The sequence below is a fragment of the Capsicum annuum genome, chromosome 6, assembly GCF_002878395.1.
Source record: "Capsicum annuum cultivar UCD-10X-F1 chromosome 6, UCD10Xv1.1, whole genome shotgun sequence".
Lineage (NCBI taxonomy): Eukaryota > Viridiplantae > Streptophyta > Magnoliopsida > Solanales > Solanaceae > Capsicum > Capsicum annuum.
Window position 1 is genome coordinate 115,912,282 of NC_061116.1, and position 23,777 is coordinate 115,936,058.

Genomic DNA, 23,777 nt, shown 5'->3' on the forward strand with positions numbered 1-23,777 from the left:
AATTTTACTTAATTTAATTATGTAATTACAAGGAAAATACAGTGAAAAAAAAAGAAGTACAGTACATTGGAGGTAGATGTTCGAGGGTCATATCCACAACCACCTGAAGCACAGCTTACGCCAGTTGTTAGATCTTCTGGTTTGAGGTTTGGATCAAAATAAGCTGGTATCAGTTCTTTAATCCCTAGTTCTTTGGCTGAAACAGACAACATAAGGCATAACAAACTCTTCCACAATATCAGATTGCTTTTAAATACTATTATCTCAATTTCATTTACTCATATGCACGGAAGTTCGTATTTGTGTACTCTTCTTAGCAAATCATATGCTCTTAAAGTTCAAATTGAGCAAATTTGCTCTTAATTTTATTGGAGCACCAATCAACCTAATTATCTAATTAATAACTTTTGTTTGCTTATTTATCAACTAATTAATAGCCTGTTTGGCCAAATATTTAAAATAAGGTTATTTTGAAAAATGCTTATTTCAAATGTGCTTTTTTCTAAAAAAAAAAAAAAAATCTTTTGGTGAAAAACAATTTATGTTTGGTCAATAAATTTTAAAAACATGTTTGCGCAATAATTATTGTTTGACTAAACTTTTCAAAGAGCTTCTAAATGTATTTTTTCGAAAGTACTTTTCATGTAAGTATTTTGAGAAAGAATCTACTTCTTACAACAACAAAAACAATACATACCTAGTATATTTCTACCAAGTGGGGTCTGGGGAGGGTAAGTGTACGCAGTCCATACCACTACCTCAAATGTGAGATAGAGAGGTTGTTTACGGTAGACCCTCGGCTCAAAATAAAGCAATCTAAGATAAAATAAGGAATAATAATAAAACAAGATACAATAGAAATTAACATATTCAATACTACCCAAAGCACGATACTTCAAGTATACACCAAAACATACAACATCCTAACTCAGACTAACCTTCTACTCTAATTTACCTCCTCCACAACTTCCTATCCAGGGTCATGTCCTCGGTAAGCTGAAGCTACTCCATGTCATGTCTAATCACCTCCCTCCAATCTTTCTTCGGTCTACTTTTACCTCGCTTGAAACCATCCCTAGCCAACCTCTCACACCTCCGCACTGAGGCATCCATATTGAAGAAGTTACTTTTTAGCTTATGAAAAATAGTTTTTGCTACTTCATAAATACATTTCTGTTCTCTCAAAAGTTTGGTCAAACAACTCAATTACTTTTTTAAAAAATAAGCACTCTCAAAAAACATAAGCTTACAAACATACTATAAGTTAGTTTGAGTTCCGGTTAAATAAGTTCAATATTGAACAACTATTGAATGATAAAGACATATGTGATCTAAACTTTGGTTTTGATGTTCTTGTTCCTCTTTAGAAACTTCTACTTCATTTTTACAATTAGTAGCTTAACTATTTAAAACCATGCTTGTAAACATCAAGTACTAAAATATATGTAAGTGCTATAAAAAAGTTAAAATATTATATGTTTAGATAGGAAAAATCAATCTTATAGTAAATTAATAAAATAATTTGTTGTGTTTGATAAAATTGATGATAAACCTTTCTTTAAAATGACTACATTACCCCTAAAAGTATCTACAAAAACCTACAAATTAAAAAAAATTAAGGAGAATGATAAAAATGGTTTTTAGAGTTAACTAAGGGATTGCTTAAAACGCCACCCTGAAAATTAAATTTGGTGTAATTGTATATCATTACACAGTTTGGCATATTTGATCGACCATATAATTACTTGGTCGGTAGGTAATTAGGTGTAATTGGTCGGAGAGAATTGCACTCCCTAATTAACTAGGGGGAGGCTATGAATTGTTGGTAATTACATGGTGTAATTACAAGCTGGTTAATTTTAAGTTTCTTTTTTTTTTTATTTCTATTTTTCTTTGATTTACTTTTTATTTCTATTAATTCAAATTCTTTTTATTTTTATTTGTAACAACCCTTTTTGTCGTTATGGGTGAGTCAATCATGCAAATTCGGATTAAAATTTTTCCTAGAATGAAAGTTAGAATTTTTAAGTTATGCTAGTTTCGATAAAAAATGGAGTGATGTATGATAAAGTGTAATTCAGAAAGGGATTGAGTAAATGAAATATGCTAAGCTTGATTTTATGTTAGATAACTCGATAAGGAATTGATATGACTTTTTGAAAGTGAATTTTAGTGAGTAGAACTCCCAATATCAAACTTGACATAAAGGGGTTAGTTTGATATGTCATGTTTGAGGGTGTGTTGTAAAAAAGGCAAAACAAGGAGGATTCTCGAGTTGCTACATCGCCACTCCCTCTCTAGCGAGTGGCAGGTCGTTATAACGAATCTCGCTATAATGACTCTCTCCATAGTAATTTTTTTTGCTATATTGAAAGACAACGTCGATCAATCCCAATATAGTGGGAGTTTTCGCTACATCGTTGTAGCTATATAAGGATTAGGTGACTATAGTGGGGCAAATTGCTATAAATATAGAAATTTTTTCAAAAATGAGTTATTATTCTAAACTCATATTTGGGAAAGGGCATAGTCAATTTGGATAATTTTCCTCCATTTTTAATCTATTTTCTTCGTATAGGTAAGTATTTCACCCCCTCTAACTAGCTTTTTAGTTATTAACCTTGAAAGCAATAGTTTATGAATTTTTGTAGAGGATTTAATCTTGAATTAGTAGATTTTTTGGAGCAAGAGAATAAATTACGTGTAAAACCTTTAGGTTTTAATTTTTAATTATTAATTTACTCTTACATGTTATTAATTCACCAATGTAACTATTATATTAAAAGGTTTATGGTGAATTATGATAGAATAACTGTAGAACAGGGAGGATAAGGGGGTTGTGGGAAAGCGATACAAGTGTCGCTAGTAATGATAGATGATCAACATGCCAAGCAAGGATTTTTCATATAAGGCACTAATATACCACTTTTGTAAGTCATAGTTTTGTCTCTCACATTCTCAGCAGGGGTACGATAGAGGGAGGGACAAAGAAAAGATCGATACTTGCATTAAACCAGTACTCCTGCTTCTATTGGAATACAAGATTCCCCTTATTTGTGGAAAAGTCCCATATCAATAATACTTAAGTTGTTGAACATAAATAAGGAATGCTAATCGTAGATAATTTTGTCAACAACCAATTGTTCTCAAATGTGGACATTCAAGGATGTAAAATAATCATAGTGTGATAAAAAAATCAACTAAAAAAATACACAATTCCAATTGATCAAGAATTTGGCCTTGGGGGTTAGGTATTAGGTTGTAATACTTGACATGGTAGGTCATTTGGTAGATTATTTATTGTGTTCATGTATTTATACCACGACCAAGTGGAAATTATATGGAAAGGCAAGCCTCAAGCTTTATTAAGTGGTGCAAGCTTGGGTTAAGGTAGATGTTGATCTTAATGTAGTTAAAATCCTATTTGTGTTATGTATGCATGATAACTAATTCTTAGTATTGCTTGTGCAATGCATGTTTACGAAAAGTAAATGATTGTTTGAGATCTTAAGTGTTAATCGCATGTAATGAATCTAAATGAAAACCTACTGATTTTACAAGTGTTGTTATGTTATTATTGTGGTTGTGATTATTGTAATATCTGTTATTATTGTGCAATATAATGGTAGTTGGACATCTCCATGGGATTGGTGATATAAGATTGACATACACTTGATGTTTGGGAATTGATATATGGATAAGGACTCGTTCTCTGCAAGTCATGACTAGTGTACGCACACATAAGACCCTTAGCATATGTGTATAAGGTACAGGTCAGTGTGATAGTTCATTGAGTAAACCAGGGATTATGTGTTTCTTGCTTTATTATTTTCTTGAGTGAATCAGGTTTGTATGCTTAATTACTAAGGTGGTTTCTTGTGTAAATCGGGACGCATGCTGTTGCTACTACTGTTGTTATTAAGGATTCTTTAGAATACGGGTTTCTTGAAAGTTGTGGCATGGACCTATATTGTCTATTACTTGTATGATTTGTACATGGTTTATATGATAGTTGCATTATGGTTGTTGACTTGGAGTCCTATTGTTGGCCCTAGCTGACTTGACTAGTTATCTTTGTTAAAATTTTTGACTAAACTTCATTATAAACTTGAAAGATAGTTGCGTAATAGGGTTAATGGTTGTCTTGTTGTTCTATGTTTTGATTATGTGTCCATATTTCTTATTTTGGGTTGATTAAGGACCCTACCAACACACCATGATTTTTTTGTGCTGATAATATACGTACTCTTCTTTTCGTTGAATACAAAATATATTCAAGTGAAAATTATAAGAGTTTAGTTATGATTTAGATCATGTTCGAGCTCAAGGGCGAGATGTATCTTTTGGGCTACCATGATTTCTTCTATTATTTTATGGTCCCTTTGTTTTGTACTCGAACATTTCAATAGTTTCTGAGGTTGCATCCCTTTTTTCTAATATTTATTAGAGTTTTAATACGATGACTTTCAGTTCCTATAGAGTATTTTTTCGTATTTTTTGTTAACTTTTGTTATATTATTAGATATTGATCTTTTTGGATATAATTAGTTTTAGTTATCTATTTTTAGCTAAGTATTGATTAAGTTATAAAGTTGGTTGGTTCTTCTATTGGGGGTTTTGTATGTGTGCCAGCGGGTTTAAGTCATGAAAAAGTTGGTATTAGAGCCCTAAATTCATTGATATCATCATACGAAAATGGATCTAGTAGATTCTTGCAGAACAAAACAGAGACGTCTGTACTTTTTATGAGAGAGACTATAGGACCTTAGGCAACTATTCTTTCTTTCTTTTTTCATGCTATATCTTTATTTCAATTGGTATCTAATGATCTAAATTGGTATCTCACCCTCTTCATTTTTTTGTTCATAGATGGTGAAGACAAGGTTGAATGTAGTGAGAGTAACAACTACAGGTACTGAGCCAGCTATTTGGGGATGAGTAGTGGAAAGCCTATGTGGATTGTCGATAACCCATTTAGCTTCCATTGACTTGTCAATTTCATATCCTATTTTTAGAGAAGTATGTGCCTCATATGCTCTTTGATCATAATAAGGATGAGATTTTAGCCCTTGAATAGGGAACTATGTCTGTTGTGCCTATGAGGCCAAGTTTCGTGCCCTGCTTCATTACGATACCCAGTTTTTGGGCTTTGAGGAGAAAAAGATCAGGTAATATGTTAAAGGCTTGAACACAAATATTCAGGTTATGTATATTCACATGACTTATACATGAAAGAGATATAATGATGTATCTAATTATGTGAAAAAGCTTGAGGGAGTTCAGTAGGTTGTTCAGGCTAAGGCATTAGCTAAGAAGTCCAAAAATATGGGTAACTTATTGGTTCATATTCTAGGGGTCACAACCAGTAGGTTCATCTAGCCCTTTCTATTTATTTAGGTTTTCTAACCTCCACAGGTGGTTATTTCGGGGCTATTCAGTAGCCTACATTTGCCAAAGGCCATGGTGCCACTTATTCTTCAGCCAACTGACCTTATTTTGAATGAGATTTTTACTAGTATGGTGTGTCGTAGGGAACTTCAAAAGAGAGTATCTTTTGAGATAGGTAGGTTATCAAGCACAATAATAGACCAAAAGTTTATTCTAGTAGGTAGAGGTAGAGCTGGCAATGGTAAGGTCGTTGACAGGGTGGATAGGGTAATAATTAGGAAGGTGATAGTGGCAACAAAGGTAATAGTAATGTAGGGAAGAGAGGAGCGTAGCCAGCTAGAAAGGTTGTCCAACTAGACTATAGAGCTCACTGTTATGCCTTCCCAGGAAAGACTAAGGTTGACTCATCTTGTTCCATTATTAAAACTACTATTCTCTTTTGTGACCGGATGACTTTAAATTTTATTTGATCAGGGTTACACTTACTCTTATGATCTGTTAGATTTTCTGTTGGTCTGGATTTTGTTTGTAATGTACTTGAATCTCTTATGTATTTTCTACTTCGGTTGTAGATTCTGTGGTGGTGACCTATGTTTATCGTGCATGTTCTATGTTGTTTATGGGTTTCCAACTTGGGTAGATTTGATCATTTTGAAAATACTTGATTTTGACATTATTTTGGGTATAACTTGGTTCTTATAGCATGTTGTCTAGAACTGTAATGCTAAGACAGTGACTTTAGAAATATTAGATATGGGTAAACTAGAATAGAGGGAATGTATAACTCTAAGCCGGTGAAAATCATATCTTTTATTTGGTCTAGAAAACTAGTGGGGAAAGATATTCAGGCTTCCTGGATTATCTTCGGGATATTAATGTAGGGTCCCATTCTATTGAGTCTATTCACGTGGTGTCTGAGTTTTAGGAGGTAATTCCTACGAATTTGTCTGGTATGCCTCCAGATAGGGATATTGGTTTTTATATAGATTTGGAGTGGGGAACTCACCTAATTTCTATTCTTCCTTATCATATGGCTCTATTAACACTTAAAACAAAGTTACAAGAACTCCTTAATAAGGGATTTATTCATCCCAATGCTTCACTTTGGGTGCTCAGTGTTGTTTTTTAAAGAGAAAAAATGGTAGCATGAGAATGTACATTGATTATAGGCAGTTTAACAAGGTTACCATCAGAAATAAGTATCCCTTGCCTCATCTAGATGATCTCTTTGATCAATTGTAGAGTGCTTCAGTATTTTTCAAGATCCACTTGAGGTCCAGTTACCATCAGTTGAAGATTTGGCTTGAAAACATACCTAAGACAACTTTTTGGACTCGTTATGGGCATTATGAGTTCCTAATGATATCTTTTGGATTGACTAATATGTTGATGCCATTTCTGGGATTTTTGAGTATTTCTAATACGCTTTTATGAAAATATTTATTTATGACATTTTGGTTTAGTCCAACCATAAGAGGAACATACAAGTCATTGATCGTAGGAGTATATATATACCTAAGTGTCATTATCTATACAAGTTTAACTTAGTTTGAGCCCTTCCCTAGGCGAGGTCAAACTACGTCACCCATTCTATGGGTGTGCACTGAACCCCTTAGGCCATGCTTTTGGCCTTGCGGCGCACACCCCTAGACGTCCAAAAATTGATTTTTTATGTCTTTAAGTTAGGGGCAATGTTGTAAATGCATATGTTTTGTTTGGGGAAGACTATGGAAGATGTAAAAAACAATAAATGGATTACATAGTCACAATTAGACCTCACTTTTGGAATAACACAAGATTGGAGATAAGAGAAGACATCAAAGGGGCTCTACACTAGGGTTTTCCTTCTTTACTTTGGTTCTCTTGTAGTTTTTACTTATGAATTCAATTATTGTGATTCTTTGTAAGACTATAAATGGATAAACTCCCTCTTTCTGTGGTTGAGGCTAAAATATGATTATGTAATTATGGTCTTATAGTTGGTGTATATGGTTAGCAAGTCATGTGATTGTTCTTGCATTCTTGTTTTACTATTCTAAAGCGTCATGAACTTTTGGATAAATCTAAGCCTCAAAACGAATTGATCATGTGAGCGGAGAGACAAAATAAAGAATGTAGCTAGTATGGATCATATTTTTAACTTTTAGATACTAATTTTTGAAGGATGATTTACGGTTAGGATAGGGATATACTAAACTCCCCACTTGGTTCATAAAACGGGAAGATAGCTTAACACATCCGAATGAAAGACTCATACATTGTGAGATTGATTTTGGTTGATGAAACATCAGCTAGAAACCATAGTTGTGCATGAATATGATCCAAATGCCTCAATCCTGGAATTTCCATATATTGTTTACAATCCAAGTTTCATATCATTCTTGTTTTAATTACTAATGTTATAAATTTCAACACTTAAAACTCTTGTTGGTTACAAATTGCACTTTTAAGCTTTAATAGAAACATTTATATTAGATAGTTTGGTAGAAAAAAAACCAAGTCCCTGTGAAATCGATAATCGGCTCATAAGAGTCACTTTACTACTTGGTTGAACACGTACACTTGCATGTGCTCTTAGGCGCAACAAGTTTTTGGCGCTATTTTTGGGGACTTAAAAATTAACAACCCTCTCATTTTTTAATTTTGATAATCTATTTTAGAAGTGCTGATAACTTAGCCTTAGCATTTAACTTGGAGGTAGAGTTTTGAATCTCTAGTAAGTTGGAAAGCGTTGCACCCAAGTGCATACACAATTTTAAGTGGTACCACTAAGATATACATTGGCCTTATAAAAAGCTGAATATCGATCCCTAAGAAACTTGTGTTGGCAACTATCCAAGCTTAGTTCACTAATGAGCTTAATCAAGTACTACGTAACCAGAAGAGTTTGTAAGTTATAAATAACTATAAACTAAACAATGCGGTAAAGTAACAGTTTGATAAAATCAATGGGGAAAGACCAGGGTTAAGCCTCTACGTAAAATCATACTATGTTGTAGAACTTCATTGGTTAGGTTACTTATATTGATTGTTTGTTCACAGGGTCTATACTATGACTATGGCCTTTTAAATGTCAAATTATTTATCCAACTTTACCCCCACAACTACATCATTAAGCGGCGATGTGAGAACTAAGTTAAATTCTTTCTTATTCATCTCGTACTAGAACCAAGATCAAATTTTAGCACTATATCTCTTTTTTTCATCACACAACTCCCATTCACAACACATATCACTTTTCCAACACCAATAGCAACTTTTTGGGGCCTCACTTTCACCACTTTTCTTCTTGTTCTAAAACTCATTTACTTCAATAATTTTTAACTAAATCACTTAGGATCTTTAGATCAAATTAAGGTCACACAAAGAAAGGGAGTTAGGATACATATGAAGTTACCAACAAAATAGGCTAGAAGCTCCATGACGCTAACTCAAATTATGTACCAAGATAGATAAAATAGGGTATGAAATAAGGTTGTTAATGAAATGCCTATACCATATTCTAAACCAACACACTTTATTTCACTTTGTACACACACTAGGAAAGTTCTAGACATCACATGCAACAAGGAATTCAAAAACCAATATCACACACATGGCACATGCTCAAGTCAAGTAGGATCGTTATAGACTCTCATCCAAACAATCACACAACTTTAGAATTAAGCCAACAATGTACAAGTGTCATAAACCAGAGACTAGGAGTCTCAAAAATAGTAGTTCACACAACAACATGCTTTTACACACAAAACCCACTTGTATCATGTAATCATACATAGAACCAACAATGATATCTCACTTATCCTAATCACTGCTAAAACTAATAACTTACTCTTATGAAGAAAAATGATATTGGGTTTAAAGTGTGCCTCCCATGAAAAAAAATCAAAAAGAACAACTACAAGGTGGGTAAAGTATGCACCTTCTCAATTGACACCCACAACTAAAAACTAAAAATCAAAATCTTTTTGTTGTTTTTACGAAAAATTTAAATTTAACCCAAAACAACTAAGAAAACAACTAAAATTAATATCTTACAATATCAAATCACCCCAAAACATGAGAATTTTGCCACCCCACACTTAAAAATCTACTTTGTCCCTAAATTTAGATTTAAAAGTAGAGACAGAAATACTCCCTTAGGCCTCGTGGCTTAGCTAGTAGAATTATTAAACATTAAGAGAATCTAAGGACCCCACTATTAGTCTCTGCCATGCTCCATCGTTGGGGTCTCCGGTACTCAGATTTCCCATCAACCTTTGACTAAAAAAAACAAACACTACTTGAAGTAAAAACTAAAATATTGAAAATAAAAACTACCTTAACTTGGTTTGCCTCCCAAAAAGCGCCTGATTTAGTATCGCGGCATGACCCAACATCATAACTCAACCGACTTCCTTCATCCTCTTCCTTCTACCTGGCGGCCATCTTCTCAGTCTTTTTTGACCGCTTGAGTGTGAACTCTCATGGTCAGTAACTTTCTCAATAATAGATTTTTCAAGCTCATAAATCATCATCCTCTTGGGCTTAGGTAGTGTCTCGAGTAGCTAACTGAGACTGTTTGAAGAGGCCTTTGGTGGTGCACTTTCTACCACCCCACACTTATCCACTTCAATCACTATAATTATACGTAAATCTATATAGTGAGAAGGTGGATTAAGTGTCTTATACACCCTAAAATTACCGCTCACCATCCAATGTCATTATGAAAGTGCTCTCTCTTACATCTATCAACACTCCTCTCGTGGCTAAGAATAGACTTCCCATTATGATCAGCACCTACTATCTAGATCAAAATCCATGACAATAATATAAACAAGAATTACAAAAATACCATCCCTTATAAGGATGCCTCAATTAATTCTTTGGGATTAACAATGGTCTTGTTCGCCAATTGGATCATCAAAGGGCTTGGTCTCGGCTCACCCGACCCAAGAGTTTTAAGCATAGATAGAGGCATCAAATTTATTCTCACACCCAAATTTATTAAGACATGTACCACTTCACCATCACCAAACTGAATAGGAAGGGTGAAATTTTTTGGGTCCTTAAGCTTTTTAGGCACTTTTTTCGTTACCATAGAGTTGTACTCCTCCGTCAGTGCCACGGTCTCAATATCTTGAAGCATAACTTTGTTAGTCACCACGTCCTTCAAGTACTTATAATACTTAGGCATTCCATTTAAAACATCTAGAAGAGGAAGGTTAATGTGTAGCTCTATGAATGTGTTAAAGAACTTATTGAAGCATGCATCCTTCTTTTTTTTTTTGGAACAGCTGTAGGAATGGTGGTGGTGGTATTTTATTCTCAACAACTTTTATTTTTGGGTACTCAAACTTCCTTAAATTTTCATCAACTTTACCTGCAACCAGTTGAGAAACAAACTTTGAATCTACCTTTTTATTTGTCTTTGGAGGCCTATTATTTTGCTTTTTACCACTTCTCGTAGTGATTTCTATTACTTGTTTCAGAGGTTCATTATAACTTAGAAAACCACCCTAAGGTCTTGTATTATTTTCCTGCGCCAGTTGTCTTACTTGTTGGTCTGACTATTTTTCTGCAATTTGATTATTTTTTATTTTAGCAGCCATCTGTTCTTGGTTGGCAAAAATCTTTTTTAGAGTCTCTTCAATGTTACTGGCCTGAGTATTATGTTGTTACTGTTGGTTGTTTCCCCAAGGATACATTGGCGGAGTTTGCCACTTTTGATTGTAGGTATTACCATTGTTCGGCTTCTATGCATTATCCACAAAGTTGATGAATTCAAGATTTGTGCCTCATACGTCTACAGAGTGGTCACTATTGCCATATATCTCACACCATACAGAGCCTACTGACCCATATTAACCTGAGCCTGATGTTGATGCATACCCAACTTGCTGAATTGATTAAACATTAGATTATGCATAGATAAAAGTTGGGCGGCCAATGCAGTGATGCTATCAACTTCAATCATACTTGCAATATTTTTCACCTAGCTCCTTAAGGTATCTCCATGAAAATCCTAATTTCCTTGTGCAATTTAATTTAATAAGGTGTATAACTCTTCGAAAGTCTTTTCCAATGCTTGACCACCTGTAGATAAATCTTGCAAAATATTTATATTATGGTCAAGAGCTTTTACAAAGGTGTTAGCTAATACATCATTAGACTGCTGATGATGTGGACAATCTCAAATAAGATCATTGAACCTCTCCCAAGCATATATAGGTTATCATCTTGCCTCTGCTTGAAGCTCAATATCTCACCATGAAGTCTCATAGTCTATCCACATGGGAAAAAACGAATAAGGAATTTCCGGGCTAAGTCATCCTAAATTTTGATTGAACCTGCCGGCTTAGTGTTCAACCACTTCTTTTCTTCCCCCAAAAGTGAAAAAAGGGAAGAGTGTCAGCCTCACATAATTAGTTGAAACACCCATCGAAATGAATGTGACTCTAATATCTATAAAATTTTGCAGTTGGACTTGTGGATCTTCATGTGAAATCCCAGTGAACTGTCCATTGCTATTAAAAAGTTTTACCATGTTTTGTTTCATTTCAAATCTACCTCTAGGAGTCTGTCTACAAATAATGGAGGTCACATTTATTGCAAGTGCAATTTTCACTTCACAAACTATCCCATGGGCTGGTAGATCTTAAGCTATAGTATCAAAAGTGTCTTGTTCCTTATGAATTTGCAGGATACGGTAGAGAAGAACTGCTTCTCTCCTTTGTTGATGGAAGCGTTGCTAGGTCTCGGGGTATGGTTCAACCAATTCTTGGTCCCTTACCAGCTTACTATCTTGTTAACCTATTGCCTGCAAATTCACAAACCAAGACTAAGTGAAAAGAACCAAAGAAATCAAAAAATAAAACTAAAACCACAATGGTTGCAAAATTATAAGTCCCTGACAACTGCGCCAAAAACTTATTGCGCCTAATTACATGTGCAAGTGTACGTGGTCTCACAAAGTAATACAGTAACCTTATAAAAAGTTGAATATTGATCCCTTGAAAACTTGTGTGGACAACTATCCAAGCTTAGTTCACTAATGAGATTAATCAAGTGCTACGTAACCAAAAGAGTTTGTAAGTTATAAATAACTGTAAAACTAAATAATGCGGTAAAGTAACAATGTGAAATAATCAATGGGAAAGGACAAGGATTAAGGACATGAGAACTATCATAATACATTGTGGAAGTTCATTGGTTAGGTTACTTATCTTGGTTGTTGGTTCACGGGGTCTATACTATGACCATGGCCTTCCAAACCTCTAATCATTCATCCAACTTAATCCCCAAAAGTTTATTATTGAGAGAGGATATGAGAACTAAGTTAGATGCTTTCGTATTGACCTCGTAATAGAACCAACTAGGGAACATAATTATATTCCTATACTATGTTCAAATCACAACATCATTACATGAAGTTTACGATCCTATTCTATTCATCCCACGTTCTACTCTACCATTCATACTTCTGGGTTCACAATAGAGTAATAGCTTGTATTCCAAGGTTCATTAATCCTTAAAATAGTAATAACAAGGATAAATAAGCAACCAATAATGAATAAACAATTCAATTCCAAACAATAGAACTCATGTTCTTGGCCTTAACTGCGGAAATGGGTGTTTTGCCGTCCATAGACATAACAAGAATCACAATAGTATAATCCATGTTAAAATCCACAATCAAACTAAATTAAGGAGATAAAAGAAACCTAATTAAAGTTTTCTCCAACATCCTTTCAAGTCACAAGGTCTTCCAATGTGTCCAATACAATAACTAAGTGTCCTATTTAAAGTAGAACATGAATTGTTGATTTTGACTTAGGGGGGTGCAATGCCCATATTGCGCCATGTAGGAAGCGTGGCACTCTAAAAATACAGTGAGATACTGGAGTTAGTCCTCAACAATATTTTAAAGGGTGTTTCAAGTCCATATCATGGAACCTAGGAAGCGTGGCATGCCAAGTACACCAAAACATCAAACTTTGATTAGTTATTCTCCAATGCTTTTGTCCCTTAAGTCCATGATCTATGGTGTTATTTACACTTGATTTACATATTTTTAATCAACTATATACCATAATGATCAAATTTCCAAGCTTCCTACAATATCAAACACCATACATTAGAGCTCAAAACAACATATGATTCAAGATAATAAACTGGTAGACCATAGCTCAAGCTAAGAGTACTAGCTATTGTCCCTCAATTATTAACTTCGTGTTTTGACGTCAACTTCATTATAAACATGGTTTGAACATTAAATTTACATAAAAAAAACACTTAAATGCTTATTTCCACAAAGAATTAATCATTAAGAACACAAGAAGCCCTCAAAATAAGGCTACAAAAGACTGAATAACAAGACTGGGGTGCATAAATCAACCTTAGATCATCACCCCATACTTAAGGCCTTGTTAATCCTTGAAAAACTCTTTAATTTATGCATCATAATCAGTGAAGACTCCGTACTTCTACAACACAGAAGAAAATTAAGCCAGCACTATAATAACTCCACAGAATGCAAGTTTTTACACTAAGCATGTTATACACACAATTGAAAGCTCATGAATGATACTTCTAATCATCCTAACCCCAAGAATTTACTTACTTAGTCGAAAAACTCATGCTTATCACTTAATGAAAGAGATGAAAAAACTCACCCAAATCATCAAACATGTTCCCTCACAACTAGAGAGTTACTCATAATCATGCACATAGATGCAATTTATCACATAATAGGCCTAAGAATCAATTTACGCTCACTCTCACAAAGATTTCACAAGTTACAGAAGAAGAACCATAGGCTCTGCCTTAGTGTATTACTCCACTAATACCAAAATGTTAAGGCTCAAGATCAAATAGGTCTTTAGGGTTGTAATATAGGCTAAGGGACGGGTAGGAACTATTTGGCTAATAATAGTGACTAGCTTCCCTAAATGCTTTAATACATCACATGAACATTAAGATTAATCTCTTAACAACCAATTTTCCCCACTTCTGTCATGCCCATTCTCTTTTGTTTTGCCCCATTTCATTAAGCAAGTCAGGTATAATTCGGAAAGAGCATTCTTTTTCAACTCAAAATCAAATTTTAACACAATATGTCTTTTTCATCACACAACTCCCACTCACAACACATATCACTTTTGCAACACCAAAAGCTACTTTTTGGGGCCTCACTTTCACCACTTTTCTTCTTGTTTTCACACTCATTTACTTCATTAATTTTCAACTAGAGAGATTAGGAGCTTTGGATTAAATTAAGGTCACACAAAGAAAGGGAATTAGGCTACATATAAATCTACCAACAAAATAGGCTAAAGTCTCAATAGCTCACTAGGATTATGAACCAAGGTAGATTAAATAGGGTATGAAATAAGGTTTCCAATGAAATGCCTATCATATCCTAAACTCACATTCTTTATTTTGCTTTGTACACACACTAGGAAAGTTCTAGATATTACATGCAACAAGGAATACACAAAAAAATTAACACATACATGGCACATGATCAAGTAAAGTAGGATCTTCATACACTCTTAGCAAACAATTACACAACTTCAAAATTAAGCCAACAACTTACAAGAGTCATAAACCAAAGCCTAGGAGTCTAAAAAGTAGTAATTCACACAACAACATACTTTTACACACAAAATCCACTTGCATCATGCAATCACACGTAGAACCAATAAGAACATCTCTCTTATCATAACCCCTATGGGAAAAACAAAAAAAACAACAACCACGGGGTTGGTGAAGTGAGCACCTACTCAACTAACACCCACAAAATAAAAACTAAAAAGTAAAATCATTTTTCTATTTTCTTAAAAACTTTAAATTTAACCCAAAAAAACTAAGAAAACAACTAAAACTAAGATCCTACAGCATCACTTTATCCAAAACATGGGAATTTCCCTATGCCACACTTAAAAATCTACTTCCCCAAAGTTAGATTTTAAAGTAGAGATAGAAATACTCCCTAGGGCCTCTAGAACTAGCTAGTAGCTTCTTTTAATATCAAGAGGGTTTGGGGACCCCATACTTAGTCCCAAGCAATGCCTAATTTAGTGTCTTGGCACGACACAACATCAAAACTCAACCAACTTTATTCATCCTCTTCCTTTTACTAGGAGGCCTTCTTATCACTCTTCTTTGACCTCATAAGTGTGAACTCCCAAGGTCAATGGCTTTCTCAATGATGGCCTTTTTATGCTTATCAACCATCATCCTCTCGGGTTTAGGTAGTGTCTTAGGCAGCTTAATGAGACTGTCCAAAGAGGTCTTTAGTGGTGCACTTTCTACCACCCCATACTTACCCACTTCAATCACTATAATTATACATAAATCCTTATAGTAGGAAGATGGATTAAGTGGATTATACACCTTAAAAAATACCATTTCATCATCCAATCTCATTGTGAGAGTGCACTCTCTCACATTTATCAATGTTCCTCACGTGGCTAGGAATGGAGATCCTAGAATGATTGACACCCTGCTAATTGCATCAAAATCCATGAAAATAAAATCAATAGGAATTACAAACTTACCAATCCTTATGAGGACATCGTCAATTATTCCTTCAGGCTTAACTAAGGTCATATCCGCCAATTGGATTATCAAAGAGCTTGGTTTTGGCTCACCCAACCAAAGAGTTTTGACCATAGACATAGGCATCAAATTTATACTCGACCCAAAATCACTCAAAGCATGTACCACTTCACTGTCACCAATCTAAATAGGGAGGGTGAAATTTCCTGGGTCCTTATGGTTTTTGGGTACCTTTTTCATTACCATATAGTTGCACTCCTCCGTTAGTACCACAGTCTTAATATCCTGCATCTTAACTTTGCTTGTCACCATGTCCTTCAAGTACTTAGCATACTTAGGCATTCCTTGCAAAACATCTAGAAGAGAAAGGTTAATGTGGAGCTCTTTGAATGTGTGAATGAACTTCTTGAAGCATTCATTCTCCTTTTCTTTCTAGAACAACTGTGGGAACGATGGTGGTATTTCTTTCTAAACAACTTTTATTTTTGGGTACTCAGACTTTCCCAAACTTTTAACAACTTTATCTGTAATTGATTGAGGAACTAACTCTATATCTACCTTCTTATTTGTCTTTGGAGGCCTATCATTCATCTCTTTTCCACTCGTATAAGTGATTGTCACTACTTGATTCGGACATTAATTATCACTTGGTAAACCACCCTAAGGCCTTGTATTCTGTTCCTTCCTTAGTTTCCCCGCTTGCTGCTTTAACTATTTCTGTGTAATTTGCTAATTTTTTATTTCATTAGCCATATGTTCTTGGTTGGCCAAAATCTTTTCTAGAGTCTCTTTAATGTTATTGGCCTCAGTATTATGCTACTGTTGTTGCTAAAACTATTGTTGTAGGTTGTTCCCCAAGGATACATTGGCAGAGTCTGCCACTTTTGATTGTCAATTGAAATCACATTCAAAATCACATTTTACTAACCCAATTTTTCACTTTATTATCTTTACACATTTATTGTTTCACCCCAATCTTTATAAGCATATTAAAAACACTACAGTAGGAGTATTTTTCTATTTACATCATAATTCAATTCTCATCTTTTCTTCACACCCCAATTCTTGTTACGTACCCCTATAGTAGCCACCCTCAACCTAAGTAATTTGCCTTGGTTAAGGTACACATTGTCCTAAACGGACCAGGGCCAAATAGGTTCATTGTAACAAAATTGGGCAACAAAAACTTAAATTTCTTTCATATTTTTTCTAGCTCCTATCCATCACAATTAAACACACAATGAACATTCCTTTACAACTTCACTTTTACCTTTCTCCTTCTTATATTTCACACTCCCTTCTTATTCAGTTATCCATATTAAAGTGCTTAGGAGTTATGGATCAAATTAAGGTCTATCAAAGAAAGGATTAGGCTATGGATAATACTACCAAATAAATTAGGCTATAGGCTCAACGGGGCTAACTAAGGACATGCATAAGGGTAGGGAAATAAAGTCTTTACATTTCGGTTAACAAAGAAATGCCTAAATTACTTCCTACACCTAAAACCCTTTATTTTGCTTTGTAAATATACCGGACAAGTTGTGGACATTCCTATACATATAGACTATAGACAAATACTCACTCACTCGGTGCATGCTAAGAATCAAGTTCGATCCTTAGGTTCTCGATATTGCTCTTTATCAAATTCAACGTTAAGCAAATAAAATCAAACTACACTTGTTGGGATTTAACATCTAAACACACTTAGTCTTTTGTTTCGAAGCAATTATATTTGTAATCACACAAAAAAAATCTTGCCCAACACACAACATTTTTCAATGGTCACAATCGGGGTCTTATCATTTTTTCAGCTTGGAAAGAGCACTCCCCATAAGAAGGTCATCATCCATTTATCATAGGGAAAGGCAACTAACTATAATGATGTAAAAATGAGAATTACCAAGAAGGGCACAAATAATTACTGTAGACTAAAAATTACCATGAAGGGTGAAAATAAATAAAACAAACAATTTAAACTAGAACACTTTAAGATAAATTTGCCAAAGAGGGCAATAATTCACACTGTCAGCTTACAACCCAACAAAACATAAAAACATAACAGAAATAGAAATTGTTCAACCAAAACCCAAAAATAATTCAGAAATTGAAGATGAAGATAAAAGATCAACCACCCCACACTTAAACGTAGCACTATCCCTGTGCTAGAAATAAGCATAAGGCAGGGTGGTATCGTACTCCCTGTTCATTCGAATGATACTAATGCCATAACATCATCATCGGCACCTTCATCATGACCAAAGTCATCACCTGAATCTCCATCATCCATCTGCTCTTCATCCATGGATTCATCATCAGAATAACCCATGTGTCTCACCTCATCCATGGGGATATCATCATCCAATGATTTATCAAAATATGGGCCAATTCACAGCATAGTCTAAGCATTAGGTCCTAGTGGGTAGTCCAACTTGACAACACGAATCTCCTGTTGGGTGTCTGGACGTCCCCAATCTTCAGCTTCAACATAATAAGCCCATATATCTGAGCTGTGATTATTTCATTCCTATCTTGACGCTTGAGCATAGTCAAATTGAGACCATTAGGAGCAGGTCCCTTAGTACAGGAAAAATCCAATGGTCTGACACCTACCGGTGGTCTATAATCAACCTCCTCCTTGAGCATACCCTGTTGCCTCAGAAATCTAGACAACATCCCACCAAAAACTATATTGACGGCCCCCAAAAAATATGGCTTTCCTCATCAAAGAAAAAAAATAGTGTCAACATTCAACTCCACATCTTCACATATAAGAGCATAGATGATACAAACCCTGTCACAATTCACCTCCGTCATATGAGTACGATGATCTAGGAAATCATAGATGATTTTATCCATAAATGAGCCTCCCTGTTCATATAAGAAAAAGGAATGGACACATGAGTACCACCCTATTTGTGGCGAATCCACCTAGCTGTCAAATGAGTGTCACATAAGAAATGACGGATATGATGATATGGTATCTTAATAATAAATCTTTTCAATGGCTCTGCTTCCACAACGGGTATACCTAGCAGCTCATTCACAGTATTAGCGTTAAAAGTGATCACACGACCCCGTACCACAATCTCATCATCTTTTTTTGGGTCCCAATTGGCGTAGAATTCTCTCACAAGGCTTAACTTATAGTTAGCTGGCTGTTCAAATAGGAAATTCATGTACAATACCTCAATTCTTCACACCATACACTACTAGAAATTACCCTTATGGTGATGGTTGCAAAACCATTGCAATAGATGAAAAAACTGTTGCTATAGCTCTACCACAATGGTTTAGCAAGCGTCCTATTAGTGGGCATTGCGATAGGTCTATGGAAATGGTTTATGCGATGTTTGTCTGAACCATCGCCATAGGTCAGAAAACTATCACTATAGCTTGACCTATGACGACGGTTATTTTTTGACTTATTGAGACACCTTTTTTCATCTATTGCAATGGTTACTAACCGTTGCAATAGATTCTATTGCAATGACATTAAACCGTTGCAATAGATTCTTTTGTAATGTTATTAACATTGCATTAACATCTATTACGACGAGATTAAGTCATTGGAATAGCATCTATTGCGACGCTTTTGTTATTCTATTGCAATGCTTTTTGACTACCTATTGGAATGGTTTATTGATCTATTGCAACAATTATAGCAACATGTTGTTAAATTGAAATGATTTATATAAATAGGCATTCATATTAATGTATATTTTTATTTAAATACATAATAAATTATAACACTTTATATACACATCACAAAACAAAATCATTCATTAATAATCTCATAATTCAAAATATGCATCAAGCTAGCAATTTAAACCCAAAATAAAAATGTAATCAAGTTCAAATGATTGGTTAAGTTTATACATACTAGAAAGTTTGGGTTACGATAAGTTTCAAGAAAGTCAACACAAAACTATTGATATTAGAGCATTTATCCACAACCCAAAAATCTTCTCAAGTAAGGTCAATGTCTTCATCACTTTCTTCATCTCTTTCTTCATTTTGGACACCTATAAAAAGAGAATAAAATAATATAAATTAGCACTTAAATATAAGAAAATCCCATAAAAAAAATAGCTTATAACAAGCAACATACAAAAAACATACAGTAGGTTATAACAAATCAGTTGTTAAAAGACGATTGCGCTATCCTATTGTAGTTTTGATTTCTTCCATACAACGACCAACTTACTGTAGGTTAAAGTTTGCGCAATGAGCTTATAACATCCTATAGGGGCAGATTCAGGGGTGCATACACCAAAATGATATGGAAGAGTTGATCATGAGTTGTAAGTCAATTTTAAGTGAATGGTAAATTAGAGAAGATCATACTGTTTCTCAATATGCATCGTGATTTTGCTAGCTTTGACGATGCATAATTAAGAGACTTGTGATTAAGTCTTAGTTTTATTTTATGGATCTTCCTGTACCAATTGATATATACATACTTGTGTATCAAAATGTTATCAGTACTGGTACGTGTAGACCAAATAATACTGCAACCAAGAGTTTCAATGAAAAGGAACTTGAGCCTCAACCAATGAGATTTGGGGACTAAGAGTACTTGTTACATTACATTAAGATGCCACTGATGTTATAATGCAAACAGGATAGTTAGCTAGTTAGCTGTCATAGTAATACATTATTAATTAGTATACATAGGTAGAGCAAATTGAGTTATTTGTCTTGAGTCGGGCTATCAAAAATGGTCTCTCTACCTCTTTAGAGATAGTGATATGTACTACGTTAAATAGAAGTTGCATAATACAAAAGGATTTGTTTATGAAAAAGTGGATTAGAGGTTTGGATAAGTAAAACTGGATGCTATCTACCCTGTAGAGCATAGTAATGAAGAATGATGTCAACCCAAGGGCAAAAGTTTCTTATTTAAACAAAGTTTCCACAAAAGGGATGCTAATTTTATGTGCATAAATAAGAGAAACAAATAAACTTCAATCAAAGTTACAACACATAAAGGTGCAAGGTATGGAAACAAGACTAACTTTTACCGAATTAGGTACCAAACCCTTGTACATGGCCCTGAATCCCTCATACCTAACGGTTTTCCTAAAAGTATCAATCATTCAAGAATATTCAACGGAAGCCTTACTCTTTCCATCACCGGTAATGATGGATGCAGGATCTTTCTAACCTACCATCTACATCCTTCTGCGTACAACGTCAAGAGGGTAAGCAATAGTTTGCCCCACAGCCCCTGCCACAGCCCCACATGCTAGCCTTGTAACAACAGCAAGCTCAGTAGAGTCATCAACTAGACCAAGTGGTTTTGTTTTGACCAACCAGTCTTTTAGAGATTCATAAAATGCAAAGTTAAGTCCCACATATAGAATCAGCAAACACAAACAAATCTAGTTACTTTCACAAGAATCAGAAGGACATTCTATTTGTGTTACTTATTCTTTTCCGTTCCTCTTTGATAAACTATTCAGAGAGAAGATATTCTAATTCTAAACTTCTGCCTGGAATAGTTGGCTTATAGTACTATTTTGACTAATTAACTAGTGAGTGAAGTTCTTAACAATTCTTTTTCTCGACAAGCTTAGAAGCATCATTTTTCTCTCTATAAAGGGACCAGATGGTTTGAGTATTACCAATCTAGTAAAGAAAAATTTCCTTATAAATTCAGGGAACCATAACTTACAACTCCTATGAATGAAGAAAGCCATCCTTTATACAAAGCATGTGGACCTTCCTCACGGAGTATGGTGGATAGAGTATGGAACATTTCTCTGTACTGATAAGGAGACTTCTCTGTCTGCAAAACATGAAGTGGATTATCAAGAAAGGCATCACAGCAGGGTGCTTTATAGACATTGCACGGTATACAGAACATCTGAACAAGCAATATTTCTTCAAAAAACTCATAAATACCGGCACAGTGATTCTGCCCCGCACCATGTCCATTGGGTAAGTTAAAGACATGGAAATTACGCCAGCACAATCTCCAACTCTAAGATGTAGTAATGGAATGAGTTGGCATCCTCTGTGGGAAAAATAAAATAACAATCCAAATGATGCGTAATTCTTGTGAATATCATTCTATTCCTTTCTTAATTTATTTAGGATACTAGCATAGTATGACCCAGCAAAACCATCAGACAATGTTCATTAACTTGTTTTTTCCTGACAACGACAATCTTCATTAACTTAACACAATTAAAGAACTTTATCAGATGATCCAAATTAATTATGCATGGTAGGTGCAGGATAGTCTAGAAAATAAATACTTGCAATATGGGGATTAAAAACGCCTTGTGAGATCTTGCATTCAGTCAAGATGTTTTCCTAGAATGATTGGGACGACCCGGTTCATACCTACTCCGAAGGTGTCGGGGAGGGAAGGGACCACTCCGGGCCTGACCTACGCGCCCTCACCCCAGCTTCGCTGGAGGGGCGTTTCGAACCCCCGACCCTGGCACACCACGGTAAGCAAGCTTACCGCTGAGCCAAGGCCATCCCTCCTAGAATGATTGACAAACCAAAATTATATGTAGATAAATTTTGTCTGCCGCTACTAGATAATCCAGCTACGAGCACAAGCAACATATGGAAGCAAAACTGAACTGCATTGAAGGAGAAAAACTCTAATATCCTTACACCCTTATTTTGGCAACTGCAGGAATGGATAAATTAAGATAAGGATGAATACATTCTAAGCTAAATCCAGATTTTCCCCAAAAAATCAAAATTTTCAGGTCTATTTTTTACTGACTCGGTTGTTTTGACTTGATTAACCAATGTCTTGGACCGTATGTATGTCGGGTAAATTTATTATATTAAATATAATAGTCAAATGAGAAAGAAAATATCTAATGTAGTCACAAAAGAAAGAAGTCCACTCCATTTTAGCAAGAATTAAAGAAAAAATCCTAAACAGAAGTAAAATCCCCAAAAATTAGGTCAAAGTTGTGTGAGAACTTACTGAAAATGAACAACAAAAATTCCTTGAGACAACACTTTATTTATAGCTACCAGATCCCATAGAGCTACCAGATCATCAATAATTCTAACAATTGGCACTTTTCTTACTTCTGTAGCCATTGATGAATGAAACCATGAAAGAAAAAAATATAGAGAAACTGAGTGATTTGTGTGTGTATGCAGTATAAAGATACAGGATGAAGCTACTGAAGGAATTAAATGAAGAAAGAGGTTAAATTTTGAAGTAGGGCAGAGCTACGGTTCCACTTATGGTTCCACAAATTTACCGATGCCGGCCGTCCATTGAAAGTCCACAAATTTAGTGATGCCAGCCGTTGATTGAAACTCACAGAATTATAGATTTTGCGAATGATTTAGAGTGGAGTAGGTTTAAGCTATAAAAAAGTTTTATTAAAAATTTTTTTGTGGCGGACTTAATAAAAATTCATGTTAAAATGGAGGGCATAAAATAAGTGTTGCTATAGCTTATTTTATTTATATATTGTAATGCTTAGTTCAAATGCGATGGTTAAAGTATTAAATTGTAGCTAATAGAATAATTATTTTTGGCAACTCTTGAAACCGTTGTAATAAACCACCTATTGCAACGCTTTGTTAATCGTCACTAAAGAGTTCGTTCCCATATGGGTAATTTCCAGTAGTGATAGATGGATACTCTTTCATTAGGCTTGCCCTATCAATGAATTGATCAGCTAAATATTTTGACTCTTTTATGTTGAGAATATCATTTTCTCCCTGCTTCAGTCACTGCCTTAATATAAAACTACTATAAAAATTGAATTAATAGATAAAAATAGCATAAAAACCCAAATAGCACCCCAATTTGGATGTGAAGAAAGATATTATAAGAAAAAAAAAAGACATAAAAA

At 34.6% G+C, this 23,777-nt stretch overlaps 1 protein-coding gene and 1 pseudogene across 4 annotated transcripts; both read right to left on the minus strand.

The window, feature by feature from the left end:
• LOC107874280 overlaps window positions 1-1,113 on the minus strand; it is a 32,539-nt pseudogene extending 31,426 nt beyond the window's left edge.
• An 18,576-nt stretch (window positions 1,114-19,689) lies between these two features.
• LOC107873322 (mitochondrial adenine nucleotide transporter ADNT1-like) lies at window positions 19,690-23,356 on the minus strand. Of its 4 annotated transcripts, none has more exons than XM_047414851.1 (4): window positions 23,175-23,356; window positions 21,838-21,916; window positions 21,608-21,721; window positions 19,690-19,955 (listed from the first exon to the last, which is right to left on the minus strand). In XM_047414851.1, exons 1-4 carry the CDS (start codon window positions 23,189-23,191, stop codon window positions 19,848-19,850), a joined length of 318 nt encoding a protein of 105 aa, XP_047270807.1. In that variant the 5' UTR covers window positions 23,192-23,356; the 3' UTR covers window positions 19,690-19,847. The 4 variants fall into 4 exon arrangements, with proteins under 4 accessions (XP_047270807.1, XP_047270806.1, XP_047270805.1 ...); XM_047414850.1 differs by having other exon boundaries at window positions 21,838-21,949; window positions 23,175-23,354; XM_047414849.1 differs by having other exon boundaries at window positions 22,889-23,354.
• Between the last annotated feature and the right edge of the window lie 421 nt (window positions 23,357-23,777).

Bases quoted from the DNA above. Each gene is read 5' to 3' on its own strand.
- LOC107873322 (XM_047414848.1), bottom strand. From the start codon at position 23,007: ATGGCTACAGAAGTAAGAAAAGTGCCAATTGTTAGAATTATTGATGAT. The intron at 21,950-22,888 runs GTAAGTTCTCAC...TTTTTCCCACAG, and splicing joins ATTTTTGTTGTTCATTTTCA to AGGATGCCAACTCATTCCAT. The intron at 19,956-21,607 runs GTAAGTTATGGT...CTCTTTTTATAG, and splicing joins TTTCTTCATTCATAGGAGTT to GTGTCCAAAATGAAGAAAGA.